The sequence below is a fragment of the Oncorhynchus masou genome, chromosome 3, assembly GCF_036934945.1.
Source record: "Oncorhynchus masou masou isolate Uvic2021 chromosome 3, UVic_Omas_1.1, whole genome shotgun sequence".
NCBI lineage: Eukaryota > Metazoa > Chordata > Actinopteri > Salmoniformes > Salmonidae > Oncorhynchus > Oncorhynchus masou.
The window spans coordinates 16,992,352-17,008,845 of NC_088214.1; the positions used below are offsets into that span (position 1 = coordinate 16,992,352).

The 16,494-nt window shown below is 43.3% G+C and overlaps 1 protein-coding gene across 2 annotated transcripts; it reads left to right on the plus strand.

The window, feature by feature from the left end:
- Nucleotides 1-166: 166 nt before the first annotated feature.
- On the plus strand, nt 167-15,716 carry LOC135511196 (large neutral amino acids transporter small subunit 2-like). 2 transcript variants are annotated; one of them, XM_064932825.1, is made up of 12 exons: nt 167-265; nt 1,210-1,419; nt 4,562-4,766; nt 5,008-5,159; nt 5,382-5,507; nt 10,438-10,591; nt 11,037-11,160; nt 11,390-11,493; nt 11,912-12,008; nt 12,169-12,318; nt 12,630-12,807; nt 14,457-15,716. In XM_064932825.1, exons 2-12 carry the CDS (start codon nt 1,281-1,283, stop codon nt 14,546-14,548), a joined length of 1,521 nt encoding a protein of 506 aa, XP_064788897.1. In that variant the 5' UTR covers nt 167-265; nt 1,210-1,280; the 3' UTR covers nt 14,549-15,716. The 2 variants fall into 2 exon arrangements, with proteins under 2 accessions (XP_064788897.1, XP_064788906.1); XM_064932834.1 differs by lacking the exon at nt 167-265 and adding an exon at nt 806-888.
- Nucleotides 15,717-16,494: the final 778 nt, after the last annotated feature.

Consider the following 16,494-nt stretch of genomic DNA (forward strand, 5'->3'; position numbering starts at 1 on the left):
CTGAAATTGTATTTGAGTTTACTAAAGCATTATAACAGTAAAATAATAAATTAACAACCCTGCTGAAACGTGGAGGGGAGGGGCTAACCCTGTGTTGACTATTTCGGCCACGTTGATTGGTTGAACATTTCAAGCAAATTGTGTTAAATTTTCTGGTAAGGCGGAGATCTTGTTCACTTGCTAATGTAGAACAGCTGTCGGGTGTGCTGATAACAGGATGCTGGTGATTCGTCATTTTAAAAGTCACGGCTACTCCGAAGAAGAGGTGGGTCGATCATTTTGTCAATTGCTTGAATTTGAGGCTGTAAAACAGTGTCAAGGATTACAATGGCATAGGCTATATTGTATCCATCCAAACTGAATCGCCCTCATCACTAACTTACAGGGGCGCTACTGTCACTGGGGACGTTCCCCACATTCTGAAATTGCATTTTTGCCCACGATACAAAACGAGACAATTGTGCCGTAGGACCATGCGGACGCCTGTGAGCGGTCGGGTAGGCTGTTTGGAGTGTTTATCCGACTGGAAAACAAATAAATATCCCCCCCCCACACTTCTAAAACCAAAGTTGCGCTAGGCTATATCATGCATTTTTTTGTATAGTTTTTTTTAAACAAATAAATTAACTTCAGGGGCAAATGAGAAATAATACATAGTGTTATAGGCAACAGGAATGTAGTAGTCTGGCACACAGTATGGGTTCTTGGGAACATTTAGGTTACTGATATAGCCTACTGTAAATTGCTTGCCATTGCCAGTTTGCTATTGTTATTTTCAATGTGGTCGACCTGCCGCTGTGTATAGTAGGCCTATAAGATTATCTTCAGTGACCTATTTCCTCTACAAAGCCTATTACTGCTGGATGATCTTGTGCCTACTTTACGCAGGTGGGGCTGGGCTGGCTGGTCGCACCGCGTTGCGTCGAACTGAATTATTTATGAAGCAATGTAGTTTCTAATAATAGTAGTAATCTCGGTGTAGCCCACACACTATTCGAATGGCAGGGAAACGTTATAGGGCGGTATATTGTACGCTTCAGTCTGAACGCTTACATTTATGTTTTTGTTAACTAAGAATTCTGACTGACAATTGTTAGTTGTAAATCACATTTGTGCCACGGGCTATGTTTTTTTTATGGCAGCAAAGATACATTTGACACTGATATAGTGCTTCTGTAGATAAACGATTTTTGTTCTCCATTAATGCAGGTAACACCAAACTGAGCTAGGTTGCACCGCACCTGCGCTTTTCATCCAACAAAAGTCATCTTGGAGACGAGATGACCGATGGTCCTAGGCTGCGGGGCAATGCATCGGCAGATGGGGATACGCTATCCTCCGAATCCACTGAAGAGGGCTCCGGAAGAGTGGCCCTGAAGAAGGAGATTGGCCTTGTCAGCGCATGTGGAATTATTGTGGGCAAGTCATTATTATGCTCATCCGTTCTTGCTATCTATTATGTCTTCCTCAATGTAGGTATGGGTGGGTCTACCTCAAATCCAACCTAAATAGATTGCGATGAAATGTATGGTCCACATGGATTGCACAAACAGTGCTAATTTTGTAGCTGATCTGAACTGCTCTTGAAAAACCTGTACATTCTTTAATGGCCAGACTACTTCCTGAAAGTTATGTGATTGCAAGAAAATCCACAGGGCTCAAAATACATTATGTGCCTGTGTGAGGTTGCCTATTTAACTACTATGTGGATTTGTTCTAAAATGGCTGTCACATAGCAGCATCCATCCCACCCACATGCAGAGGAAGTCAATAAAGTCATCTCTGTGTACCAGCTGCACTTTAAATCATCAGCATGGATCAGCAAAGTGTTCTTGGAGTTTTTCAATGCTTCATACATTTATTTGGTACCCTTCCCCAGATATGTGCCTTGACACAGTCCTGTCTGAGCTCTTCAGACAATTCCTTCCACCTCATGGCTTGGTTTTTGCTCTGGTATGCACTGAACTGTGGGACCTTATATAGACAGGTGTCTTTCCAAATCATGTCCAATCAATTGAATATAACACGGGTGGACTCAAATCAAGTTGTAGAAACATCAGGAATGCTCAATGGAAAAATGATGCACAAGAGCTTAATTTCGAGTCTCATAGCAAAGTGTCTGAATACTTATGTAAATAATCCATTTGCAAATGATTCTAAAAACCGGTGTTCACTGTCATTGTGGGGTATTGTGTGTAGATTTAGGAAAACAAATATTTAATCAATTTTAAGGCTGTAACATTTTGAAAAAGTTAAGGGGTCTGAAAACTTTCAGAATGTACTGGACTCGCTTGTTTTGTCAAACTGAAATTAGACTAACTACTAGAATTTTTGCAACCAGGAAATGGTGGAGATATTTCTGTATAGTAGTGCATCTTTAAAGGTGCACTGCAGAAATGGCACACAGAAATAGCGCACAGAACAGACCTACCACCTCTTAAACTTGCTTTCAAAGAAATGTGAGTTAGAACTCATTCAATGTGAATTTGGTCAAGTCACCCAAAAAGTTGCATATTGCAGCTTTAAGGTAAACCCTTAAAGGGTATGAAGCATAAACGTAACCACATGTAACATATGAATTTGCATTAGAATACGCAGCAAAAGTCCCAGTGCAACGTTACCCTTCACTTTTACATTTTGAGTTACATAAAACTGATCGGCAGTCATGCCAGGAAAGAAAAATACATTGTGGGGTGTGACTTAATATGGAGGATGTGACAAGTCAGCCTATTCCCTCTGTCAACTCCAACAGTAATAACAGAACTTCAAATGTAGAACTTAAAATTATACCAAATCAATTGCACTCATGACTACTGGTTTCAATTAAATTCAGCCAATTTACAAGCAAATATGAATGTTACAAATCAGCTTGCAAGGTTACGAGCCTGCTAACGTTAGCCCTACAATCTGCTAATGTTACATTAGTATTGTGAGTCAGCCAGATGCTATCAGCACCTACCTTCCAGCAACATTAAAGTAAACCAACTTTTTGAAAATGCATAATGCCATCAGACCAGTTATCCAATAATGTTACCGATATGTAGTTCTTATCCAGCCACCTAAAGTTATTTTAGTCTGACAGCTAACTAACCTAGCTAGCCAACCACCATGGTCTACATAGCTAAATAGTAAGCCAGAGAAATTAGTCTAGCATAGGCAGGAACCCACAGAACACCCCCAAAAAATTTGACAGCTGAGTTGGTTACCAAAGTCAAAGAAGAGCTAAGGAGAGACCTTCAGAGGGAGAGCTAGCTAATCCAATAGCAATATAGTGAGGTAAATCCAAATTACATTTACCTGGTTTATCTCCACTGTTGACACTTGCCATATAGGTTTGTAGGAAATAGGTTGCAGGCTTCACATTCACCTGGTTTGTCACTCATTCTGAATCCTGCCTTCTACTGATTATAACCTGCTGAATTCAACTGGACAAACTGTTCCGACTTCAAAGCTTGCTTCTCCTTTTTGGACCACAAATGAGTCCTAACCCCGTCCTTGTGGGTATTACTGCACTAGAGACAAACAGAACTCCAACACACACCTGACTACCACTAACAAACATTACTTTATATGGTTTCTTCTTTGTGGATGTAATAGTAGCTCACCATTGCCAACACTTGGTTTGGAATGTAATTACATGCTAGTAGGTAGTGTTAGCCAGCTGAAATTAACGAGGTAGCACCGGTTCTCCATATGACGCTGAGAAATGCATTGTGGGTAGTTCCAAAGATAACTTATTTATGGATATGTTTAAGCTTTTTTACAGTTGTTTGTAGTTTTAGGTAACCAGATTGTGACTACAACTAAGTTACTAAGTCTTTGACCACACTGCTACTTTGGCAAGTAAAAACTTGTGCTTCCTTTCCTTTAAGGGTAATACTTAAGATGTTTTATGTAACTGGGCTCCATGGTTGAAGTGAGAACCTACAGGACAGTATAGCGCTCCAGGAACCGGGTTAGAGAGCCAGACCGGTGCTGTAGAATCACACTTCATAACAATTTCTCTGCATGAAGATCTGATCTTTTACAATTACTTTTGAAGTTTGAGTCTGACTGGGATCTTCCTTCCTGGGTGGTCTTTGTGGTGAAGGGATCAGTCGGATAAGCCTGGGGGAAACGTGAGTGTCAGCAGTCTGCTCCTGAGTGTGATTAGTCAGTTGTTGGTTTTGCCCTGCTGTCCTGTTTGTGCTACTGTATTATCTCAGACTCCCAAAAACATTCTGATAATCCTGATCTTATGTTTGAGTCACAACAAGTAGTCTGAAGATGTAGTTGCTGTGTTGAAACTGATGTAAATGAGAAGAGGTAGTGGAAAGTGAGTTATACAGTATGGGAAGTTGGCAAAGGGTTCCTGTGATGTTGTGCTCACTAAGCAGGAAGCTGTGGACTAAGTGACCGGAAACGCTCACTTTCCGTTCCAGTCCACACTCCACTTGTTTGTCAGCCAAAGGGACCATGTCGGCCTTAGTCAATGTTGTGTAATATTACCCTCCACTTTTGAAAGATTGATGCAGCATTTTCCACTCCTCCTTACCCTCCCTGTCTCTTTGTCTGTTCTCAGGTAACATCATCGGTTCAGGGATCTTTGTGAGCCCAAAGGGCGTTCTGGAGAATGCGAGCTCTGTGGGGCTGGCTCTCATCGTGTGGATTGTCACTGGAGTGATCACAGCCATTGGCGCACTCTGCTATGCCGAGCTGGGCGTTACCATCCCCAAGTCTGGTGGAGACTACTCATACGTCAAGGACATATTTGGAGGACTTGCCGGGTAAGGGAAATGCATGGTGATAAGAGAATACTTATACTGTTCGAGTACTGCAAGAGAAGTGCTGGTTACCATCCGTCATTTTGTGCCACCCTTTTCTCAGACACAGAAATTGACAGTATACTGTACAAAGGTCCCCCCCCCATGAAGCAGTACATTCTAGATGTTGATATACGTGATTGAGGTGTTTTGACGTGTGATTCTCTGACCCCCTCCCTCCTTCCTCCCTACCTACCTCTCCCAGGTTCCTGCGTCTATGGATCGCGGTATTGGTGATCTACCCCACCAACCAAGCGGTCATCGCCCTCACCTTCTCCAACTATGTCCTGCAGCCCCTATTTCCCTCCTGCTTCCCCCCAGAGAATGGCCTTCGCCTGCTGGCTGCTGTCTGTCTATGTGAGCGCCTCAGAACATGCATGCCGCCTTAGTTGTTTTTGGACTACTTTGTTTACTTCAGCTTGATCACTGGCCCTCCTGGCTCTCTTCGCTGAATTTGAGACTTAAAGTATATTTGTAGGTCAAACATACCGTATTACCCAGTCTAGTATAGTGTTACTGTATTCCATGTGTGGTAAGTTGCTATGATGCGTGATGTGACTCTTCCTCCTTTCGTCCCAGTGTTGCTGACGTGGGTGAACTGCTCCAGTGTGCGCTGGGCCACTCGTGTTCAGGATGTCTTCACTACTGGGAAGCTGCTAGCCCTGGGTCTTATCATCATCATGGGCTTTGTGCAGATCTGCAAAGGTAGACTCTGTCTCTTTGATTTTGATTTTGATCTAACTGTTGATTTGTTTCATCATTCATTAGTCATTGGGATGTCTACAGGATAGGCCTACTGTATGTAGAGTATTGGCAAAGACAGTACACTATGGAGTTGCTTCTCCAATAGACAAAAATGTTTTTCCAATAGAAATCCCAGATCACACTTGTAAGAGAAATCATGGTGACGTTGGCAAGCGAAACTCATGCGTAGAAACATGTCATGGGGTCTAACTGTAGTCTTGTGCGGACCTGCCCATGTGCAGGCTGTCAAATCAAAGGCACTCCAAGTTATTTTTGACCGTGTCATTCCTGGAAGTCTCGCAAAGTTGTGCCTCGGGTTTACAAACTCTGTGCTAACGTTCCCAACTGACACATACTTTACGGTTTTAATCTGTCTCCACCTGCTGGACAAAGTGTCTGAGGCCACAAAAAGTTTGCAAAACTAGTCTAATCTGTTCTTCACCCAGAACCTTTACACAAGAATAATCACAAGATGTGAGAGGGGGAAGTATAGCTGAATAATCATAGTGCCAGAACACCATAATACTGTTAACTCGTGCTTCCCACAGGATTTGCATTGTCCCTATGTGAGAAAGGCGATTAAAGTCCACTTACCTCTTCACTCACACATCTCTGACCAAAGCAGAACCCCAGTGTCCTGTCTAGAGCGTGAAGTCACGAGCTCTGCTGGTCGGCTCCTGCGTAGCAACCTAGCGGTGCCAAAAGCCCTGGTCTACCCTAGAAATCCTATGTAAATTACTATTGGCAGAATGGCCAAACTAAACTTTTTTTAGACTGCTGTTTTGGCCACTAAAATGTATTTTATTATGACGTTCGATCCCCACTGGTAATCATTTTAAAGTTTGCTACAAATCGGGATATTTAATTAAATATACAGTTTAAGTCGGAAGTTTACATACACTTAGGTTGGAGTCATTAACTTGTTTTTCAACCACTCTACAAATTTCTTGTTAACAAACTATAGTTTTGGCAAGTCGGTTAGGACACCTTCTTTGTGCATGACACAAGTCTTTTTTCCAACAATTGTTTAGACCGATAATTTCACTTATAATTCACTATGACAATTCCAGTGGGTCAGAAGTTTACATACACTAAGTTGACTGTGTCTTTCAACAGCTTGGAAAATTCCAGAAAATAATGTCATGGCTTTAGAAGCTTCTGATAGTCCAATTGACATCATTTGAGTCAATTGGAGGTGTACCTGTGGACTTATTTCAAAGCCTACCTTCAAACTCAGTGTCTCTTTGCTTGACATCATGGGAACATCAAAAGAAATCAGCTAAGACCTCAGTATTCTTTTGGATTGACCTCCACAAGTCTGGTTCATACTTGGGAGCAATTTACAAATGCCTGAAGGTACCACATTCGTCTGTACAAATAATAGTACGCAAGTATAATCACCATGGGACCACGCAGCCTTCATACCGCTCAGGAAGGAGATGCCTTCCGTCTCCTAGAGATGAATGTATGTGGGTGCCAAAAGTGCAAATCAATCCCAGAACAACAGCAAAGGACCTTGTGAAGATGCTGGAGGAAACTGGTACAAAAGTATATATTTCCACAGTAAAATGAGTCCTATATCAACAACCTGAGAGGCCGCTCAGCAAGGAAGAAGTCACTACTACAAAACCGCCATAAAATGCCTGACTACGGTTTGCAACTGCACATGGGGATAAATATTGTACTTTTTGGAGAAATGTCCTCTGGTCTGATGAAACAAAAATAGAACTTTGGCCATAATGACCATCGATATGTTTGGAGAAAAAAGGGGGAGGCATGCAAGCCGAAGAACACCATCCCAACCGTGAAGCACAGGGGTGGCAGCAACATGTTATGGGGTGCTTTGCTGCAGGAGGGACTGGTGCACTTCACAAAATAGATGGCATCATGAAGAGGGAATATGATGTGGATATATTGAAGCAACAGCTCAAGACATCAGTCAGGAAGTTAAAGCTTGGTCGTAAATGGGTTTTCCAAATGGACAATGACCCCAAGCATACTTCCAAAGTTGTGGCAAAATGGCTTAAGGACAACAAAGTCGAGGTATTGGAGTGGCCATCACAAAGCCCTGACCTCAAACCTATAGAAAATTTGTGGGCAGAACAGAAAAACATGTGCGAGCAAGGAGGCCTACAAACCTTACTGTTACACCAGCTCTGTCAGGAGGAATGGGCCCAAATCAAATGTATTTATATAGCCCTTCGTACATCAGCTGATATCTCAAAGTGCTGAACAGAATCCCAGCCTAAAACCCCAAACAGCAAGCAATGCAGGTGTAGAATGATATACATTGATATATACAGAGAAAAGAGTCGGCCTGAGAATTGAACCCTGTGGTACCCCCAGAGACTGCCAGAGGACCGGACAACATGCCCTCCGATTTGACACACTGAACTCTGTCTGCAAAGTAGTTGGTGAACCAGGCAAGGCAGTCATTAGAAAAACCGAGGCTACTGAGTCTGCCGATAAGAATATGGTGATTGACTGAGTCGAAAGCCCTGGCCAGGTCAATGAAGACTGCTGCACAGTACTGTCTTTTATCGATGGCGGTTATATCGTTTAGTACCTTGAGCGTGGCTGAGGTGCACCCATGACCGGCTCGGAAACCAGATTGCACAGCGGAGAAGGTACGGTGGGATTCGAGATGGTCAGTGATCTGTTTGTTGACTTGGCTTTCAAAGACCTTAGATAGGCAGGGCAGGATGGATATAGGTCTGTAACAGTTTGGGTCCAGGGTGTCTCCCCCTTTGAAGAGGGGGATGACTGGCAGCTTTCCAATCCTTGGGGATCTCAGACGATATGAAAGAGGTTGAACAGGCTGGTAACAGGTGTTGCGACAATGGCGGCAGATAGTTTCAGAAATAGAGGGTCCAGATTGTCAAGACCAGCTGATTTGTATGGGTCCAGGTTTTGCAGCACTTTCAGAACATCTATCTGGATTTGGGTAAAGGAGAAGCTGGGGAGGCTTGGGCGAGTAGCTGGGGGGGGGGGGGGGCCCGAGGTTGGAGTAGCCAGGAGGAAGGCGATGGCCAGCCGTTGAGAAATGCTTGTTGAAGTTTTTGATTATCATGGAGTTATCAGTGGTGACCGTGTTACCTAGCCTCAGTGCAGTGGGCAGCTGGGAGGAGGTGCTCTTGTTCTCCATGGACTTTAGTGTCCCAGAACTTTTTGGAGTTAGAGCTACAGGATGCAAATTTCTGCTTGAAAAAGCTGGCCTTTGCTTTCCTGACTTCCCTGAACAGTTGCATATCGCGGGGACTATTCGATGCTATTGCAGTCCGCCACAGGATGTTTTTGTGCTGGTCGAGGGCAGTCAGGTCTGGAGTGAACCAAGGGCTATATCTGTTCTTAGTTCTGCATTTTTTGAACGGAGCATGCCTATCTAAGATGGTGAGGAAGTTACTTTTAAAAGAATGACCAGGCATCCTCAACTGACGGGATGAGGTCAATATCCTTCCAGGATACCCGGGCCAGGTCGATTAGAAAGGCCTGCTCGCAGAAGTGTTTTAGTGAGCGTTTGACAGTGATGAGGGGTGGTCGTTTGACTGCGGGCCCGTAGCGGATACAGGTAATGAGGCAGTGATCGCTGAGATCCTGATTGAAGACAGAGGACGTGTATTTGGAGGGCCAGTTAGTCAGGATAACGTCTGAGGGTGCCCTTGTTTACAGATTTAGGGTTGTACCTGGTGTACCTTGATGATTTGTGAGATTGAGGGCATCTAGCTTAGATTGTAGGACTGCCGGTGTGTTAAGCATATCCCAGTTTAGGTCACCGAACAGCACAAACTCTGAAGCGAGATGGGGGGCGATCAATTCACAAATGGTGTCCAGGGCACAGCTGGGAGCTGAGAGGGTTCGGTAGCAGGCGGCAACAGTGAGACTTATTTCTGGAGATAGTAATTTTAAAAATTAGTAGTTCGAACTGTTTGGGTATGGACCTGGAAAGTATGACATTACTTTGCAGGCTAACATTACATTTGCTCTTATCCAGGCAAATTGGTGAATTCACCTTCTGAATTCACCTTCTGACCTTCGCCCCTTTTGGCAGTTCTATCTTGACGGAAAATGTTATAGTTGGGTATGGAAATCTCAGAATTTTTGGTGGCCTTCTTAAGCCAGGATTCAGACAAGGCAAGGACATCAGGGTTGGCAGAGTGCTAAAGCAGTGAGTAAAACAAACTTAGGTAGAAGGCTTCTGATGCATGAAACCAAGGCTTTTTTGATCACAGAAGTCAACAAATGACGGTGCCTGGGGACATGCAGGGCCTGGGTTTACCTCCACATCACACGCAGAACAAAGGAGTAGTATGAGGGTGCGGCTAAAGGCTATCAAAACTGGTCGCCTAGAGCGTTGGGGACAAAGAATAAAAGGAGCAGATTTCTGCTTACTATTAGGGATGTAAACAAATTTGTGCACAAGATTTGAGAGAAATTATCTTTGTGTGCTTATGGAAAATTTCTGAGATTTTTTTTCAGCTCATGAAACATGAGACCAACACTTTACATGTTGATTTATAATTTTGTTATTATATTTTCTGCTGACAGACAAATCACTGGCCTCTGAGGAGGGCCACGCCCTCATGCCATAGACATTAAGATTGACTCTCAGGCAGGATGAAAATGACTACATCGACCACAATCTTTTCCTGTAGTTACAGCCACTTTCAACATGATCCTTAGTGATTTTTTTGTTATTGGTGCCATTCAGCTCAATTCAGCAATATTGCGCGCTTCAAATTAAAATACTTCTGGCTTCATGAGCCAGCTGCTTTTTTACCATATTAATACATGGATGATGTCAGCGCTGTCACGACCTACTGGTTTTCATGTCCATGGACCCCACACACAATTCCATCACCCACTCTGTGTTGTCTGTGTTGTCTGTGCCCAGGGGAGTATTACTGGCTGGAGCCTGCGCATGCATTTGAGACGTTCCAGCCCTATGACATTGGCCAGATAGCCCTGTCCTTCCTGCAAGGCTCCTTTGCCTACGGGGGATGGAACTTCCTCAACTATGTCACAGAGGAGCTTGTCGACCCCTACAAGTGAGCTAGATCCCCCAACTTGACCGAAATCACAAGTTGCATATGATCTCAACAGGGTAGCATTACATACACACCCAATCTAGCCAGTTTCATGTCTGGATATCATTAGTGCCCGACTTGGGCAGGAGCTCACTGGAGTGGAGTACCGGCACCCAAAATGTTCTACTGCTTGAGCTCCTGCACCTCCTTATAGAATAGTAGCTCAAATGTATTGTGGAAATGCTGTACCTAAATATATACGGTTCCGGCACCCAAAATGAGTATCTGTACCTACTTCAGTCCAAGTCGAGCACTGGTTATCCTAGTCAACCATGATCTATAGCTTTTAACTCAGATGAGACAGTGTCTTGTTAGGCCTGTGTTATCAATTTGGATGGTAATTCACACCATAAATACACCCCCACCAGAACCCCAGCTCTTCAACCCTGTTCTCTCTGTATAACAGGAACCTTCCTCGGGCCATCTTCATCTCCATCCCTCTGGTGACTTTTGTTTATGTGTTCGCCAACATCGCCTATGTCACCGCCATGAGTCCTCAGGAGCTGCTGGCCTCCAATGCCGTCGCTGTGGTGAGATGCCCCGGCCCTCCCCATTCTGCTGCCCTTGTGTAGCTGCTTTTGGGAATGGCTGCTTTTGGGAATGGCTGCTTTTGGGACTCATGCAGCTTGGTCTAAAGTCTGGTTATCAGTAGAAAATGCTTTTAGTCACCAGTCTTGGATTTCAAAGTCATCCAGAAACATCAGTTAGTAGAATTTGTTTGTTGAAACTCTCCTCTTCTATGTCCACATTCTCCTCCAGACATTTGGTGAGAAGTTACTTGGAGTGATGTCATGGATCATGCCCATCTCTGTCGCGCTGTCTACTTTTGGGGGGGTCAATGGCTCCCTCTTCACTTCGTCGAGGTCAGTTTATGCACCCCATCCTTCGCTCTCGGTTTGTCTTTTTGCTCTCACACTGTCTGTAATTACATTCCCCATTCTTGCCTCCTGTCTGTAGTGCGTCCTTCATACGTGTGGAAATATCAGACCACAGAATGATCACATCTAGTCACTATGATTCCTGTTCTTTCTGCACTCTAACCCCTTTCTTATTCCATATGTTGCACCTCTGTGTGCCTCTACCATCACTGCCTTGCTTTGTCTTAATTTCTTTGTGTCCCATTTGCTATCACTTGTTTGTTTTTCTACACCTCAATGGACAGTTTATTTAATTTATTTTTTTACCCCTCATTCTTTGAGAGTCCAAAAGCAACAAGAGCGGACTGTTTTTCCAGTATCTCAGTGCTGACGTTATGTTCATGTTCTTCACTGTCTCTTTCAGGCTGTTTTTTGCTGGCGCAAGGGAAGGCCATCTCCCCCGGCTACTGGCAATGATTCATGTGAAACGCTGTACCCCAATCCCAGCCCTACTATTCACCGTGAGTCCTAACTTTACCCGGCATAATCTCTCTTCCTCTCTCACACCTACAAACGTGTCATCCCAGTTCACTCTATGTACAGTAGTCTCAAGTCTTTAATGCTTAATTTGACTTTAAAATGAATGGATGACTTTTGCCCCACCACCCTGCTTCTTTACAGTGTATATCCACCCTACTGATGCTGTGCACCAGTGACATGTATACCCTCATCAACTATGTGGGCTTCATAAACTACCTCTTCTATGGGGTCACCGTCGCTGGGCAGATTGTGCTGCGAATCAAAAAGCCAGACCTATATCGGCCTATCAAGGTAAACCCTTCATGTCAGTGCTTCCATCACTCAATCCGTTTGGACAACGTTATTGCTTGCACATTTTGGGAGGAGCATGGTTTTGATAAGAATTCTTTACTCAATACTGTCCTGATTGCAGTCATGGGTCTACTCTTGTTTATGACAAGTTACAAGCTGACACGTGAACAATACCATAATTGTCAAAGCATGTGTTGTGTTCCCCCTGTGGATTGTTCAATTGTTTACTCTGTACTTTGTATGCATTACATTGTTTGTGTAAATTTCATCATGTATGAGATAGGACAGCCAACAATCTATACTGTCTTCAGGTGAGCCTGGTGTGGCCAGTGATCTACCTGTTGTTCTGGGCCTTCCTGCTCCTCTTCTCGCTGTACTCTGAGCCTGTGGTGTGTGGCCTCGGCATGGCTATCATGCTGACAGGAGTCCCTGTCTACTTCCTGGGGGTATTCTGGGACAACAAGCCCCAATGCTTCAACACCTTCATCGGTATGAACCATATTCACTAGTGATGATGCTCATTACTACGACCCCTAGTTCTTTGTAGTAAAGTGCTAAATGACAGTACCTGTACCATTTATTGTTGTGCAAAATGCTTAGCCTCCGGGATTACAGTCATGGCCAAAAGTTGAGAATGAGACAAATATTAATTTTCAGTCTGCTGCTCTTTATATATTTTTGTCAGATGTTACTATGCACTATTGAAGTATAATTACAAGCATTTCACAAGTATCAAAGGCTTTTATTGACAATTACATGACCTCTGCAATCCACCCTGGGATGCTGTCAATTAACTTCTGGGCCACATCCTGACTGATGGCAGCCTATTCTTGATTCTTGCATAATCCATGCTTGGAGTTTGTCAGAATTTGAAGGGTTTTGTTTGTCCACCTGCCTCTTGAGGATTGACCACGTTCTCAATGGGATTAAGGTCTAGGGAGTTTCCTGGCCATGGACCCAAAATATTGATGTTTTGTTCCCCGAGCCAGTTAGTTATCACTTTCGCCTTATGGCAAGGTGCTCCATCATGCTGGAAAAGGTATTGCTCGTCACCAAACTGTTCCTGGATGGTTGGGGAAGTTGCTCTCGGAGGATGTGTTGGTACCATTTTTAATTCATGGCTGTGTTCTTAGGCAAAATTGTGAGTGAGCCCACTCCCTTGGCTGAGAAGCAACCCCACACATGAATTGTCTCAGGATGCTTTACTGTTGGCATGACACAGGACTCAGCGCTCACCTTGTCTTCTCCAGACAAGCTTTTTTTCCAGATGCCCCAAACAATCGGAAAGGGGTTTCATTAGAGAAAATGACTTTACCCCAGTCCTCAACAGTCCAATCGCTGTACCTTTTGCAGAATATCAATCTGTCCCTGTTTATCCTGGAGAGAAGTGGCTTCTTTGCTGCCCTTCTTGACACCAGGCCATCTTCCACAAGTCTTCACCTCATTGTGCGTGCAGATGCACTCACACCTGCCTGCTGCCATTCCTGAGCAAGCTCTGTACTGGTTGTGCCCCGATCCCGCAGCTGAATCAACTTTAGGAGATGGTCCTGGCACTTGCTGGACTTTCTTGGGTGCCCTGAAGCCTTCACAACAATTGAACCGCTCTCCTTGATGTTCTTGATGATCTGAAATGCTTGATTTAGGTGCAATCTTACTGGCAGCAATATCCTTGCCTGTGAAGCCATTTTTGTGCAAAGCAATGATTACGGCACGTGTTTCCGTGCAGGTAACCATGGTTGACAGGAAGAACAATGATTCCAAGCACCACCCTCCTTTGGAAGCTTCCAGTCTGTTATTTGAACTCAATCAGCATGACAGAGTAATCTCCTGCCTTGTCCTGTGTTAACGATAGATTGACTGACATGTCAGCTGGTCCTTTTGTGGCAGGGCTGAAATGCAGTGGAAATATTTTTTGGGGGGGGATTCAGTTCATTTGCATGGCAAAGAGGAACTTTGCAATTCATCTATCACTCTTCATAACCTTCTGGAGTATATCCAAATTGCCATCACACAGAGGCAGCAGACTTTGTGAAAATTAATATTTGTGTCATTCAACTTTTGCCCACGACTGTATTGATATGAAATCTATTTTTTCCTCTTCTACATTTGGTTACCCCTCACTTCTTTCTCCCACCCAGGTAAGATGACCCATGTGTGCCAAAAGTTCTGTGTGGTGGTGTACCCAGACATGGGCGAAAGCAGAAATGTAGGGAACCAGGGAACGGAATAGGGACAAAGATCTAGGGGATGTGTTCAACCCATCTGAATGGACATTGGCACAGACAGTCACTCTTAAAAGGGTGTTGAGAGAGACTGGGAGACATCAAAAGATGGATGGATGCACTCAAGGAGATATGCTACAGCACTTGGTTTTCTCTTGTAAATGTTGACTGGCCTTAAGACTTTACACATCTGCCTCAATGCAATACTACTGCCCATTCCCATGAGTCTGAGCTGCAATATCAATATATTGGACAGATAAGTCATGTTGATGTTCAGATGTAAAGAGAATTTTCTGTAGGATTTGTTTTGGGAAATGTTGTACTGTATTGTCTTTTAATTTAGATTTTGGTATCGGTTTAATTTCCGTTTTGGTTGTGGCAAAGTTGAATAGTGATCATAATGTATAGTCTTCCACATAACACTAAACAAACTGTCATTCTCTAAATGTTTGTTTACTGCATTTAATTTATCCTCCCTTCGTTGTTTTGTTATTGTTGTACATGAGTGTAATGTCTTCTGTAGACTGCTCTTCAATGAACTCGAGGGTAGGTGTACTCCTGAACGATTAGATCCTTTTGTGATGAAGCCACTTCAAAGTCATGTTATACCACTCACATAACTTTGTTGATCTTCAAGATTAGATTTTTAATTCTTGCAAAGGAACTAGCATGACCCATACACTGAATGTAATAATTATGAAAACAAATGATTAATAATCATAGAAATGCTGCATAGAAAATATATAATTTACATTAAGTTTTGCTCAAAGGGGCAAACCTCATCTGTGTATGATTGTAAATAATAATGCTACGTATTCCTTTAAGGCCAGTCACAGGTCTATTTGTTTGGTGATACACATCTTGCATTGATTGAAATGTTTGATATTACTGTGCTGCTCAGCATGGAATCACTAATTCCTTACACTTTCAAGATTCATTACCATCTTATATTCTCAATATCAATAGAAACACGCAATGAAACACAGTAACACACTAGTCATTTGAATGATAAGAAATTCCTCACTGAACTGCCACCTATCTTACATGCTTTGTTACCCTGTTTGTCAAGCAACAGGCAATGAAAATGAACAGGCATTCTCCTGTCTCCTTGTGGTGCTGGGAAGCCCAATGCTGGTGGATTAGTTCCTTCCTGCCATTAAAATCCTCCCACAAACACTATCTCTCTGCTCCATTTATGTGGTCCGATCTATGCTTCCGAGGATATTACGTAACTTTCCATTTCACTTACCACCACTGTTTAGTAATAACATGAAATACAGCTCATGTAAATGTGTTAATTGAGTTGTGCAGCGGCAGAAAGGCAAACGTGCATGCTTAGACACTTACACACACAATGTTATGGATGAAAATAAAATTACATTTATAGGGATGACTGATGAGAGGAATGTTGCTATAATATGGAAAAAGATGACTGGCCATGACCTTCAATGTAATTGTTCAGGTGATCGCTTCTCTGTCAATGCACCATTAGTTTACTCAGCACCCCCACCTCAAGCTTTCATCCACCTGGGGTGTATTCATTAGCTGGGTTGTTTTGCAACTAGTTTGTGTTAGACAAATTCAGTTATGTTTGCTTTCGTTTGTTGCTAACTGTTGCTAAATGTTTTGCAACAAGAAACGTTTTACAACGGAATCCGACTTAATTACACCCCTGTTGTCAAGGACACCGACCTCCACGTAGCCTACAGTCTAGGCCTCGGAACAGACAGTGTTCCTAGCAAAGGTGTCTATAAATTCTGGATTACAATGCTATGTATTGGCCATTGAGAGGCTTTGACGCCAGTGGTCGGCCATATTGGCAACCCCCAGTAGGCGCAGTCCTACGTAGGAATTAATGGAATTGTACTGTATTTAAATGACATATTTAAGTATGTTTTTGTTATAGTGGGACACTAACATCATGCATTAAGGTGTATGTAATACAACAAATGTG

What these genes read in the sequence shown, in the direction of transcription:
- LOC135511196 (XM_064932825.1), top strand. Translation starts at nt 1,281, where the DNA reads ATGACCGATGGTCCTAGGCTGCGGGGCAATGCATCGGCAGATGGGGAT. An exon ending in CGCATGTGGAATTATTGTGG is followed by an intron (nt 1,420 to 4,561) that starts GCAAGTCATTAT and finishes GTCTGTTCTCAG; the next exon opens with GTAACATCATCGGTTCAGGG. An exon ending in CTTTGTGCAGATCTGCAAAG is followed by an intron (nt 5,508 to 10,437) that starts GTAGACTCTGTC and finishes GTCTGTGCCCAG; the next exon opens with GGGAGTATTACTGGCTGGAG.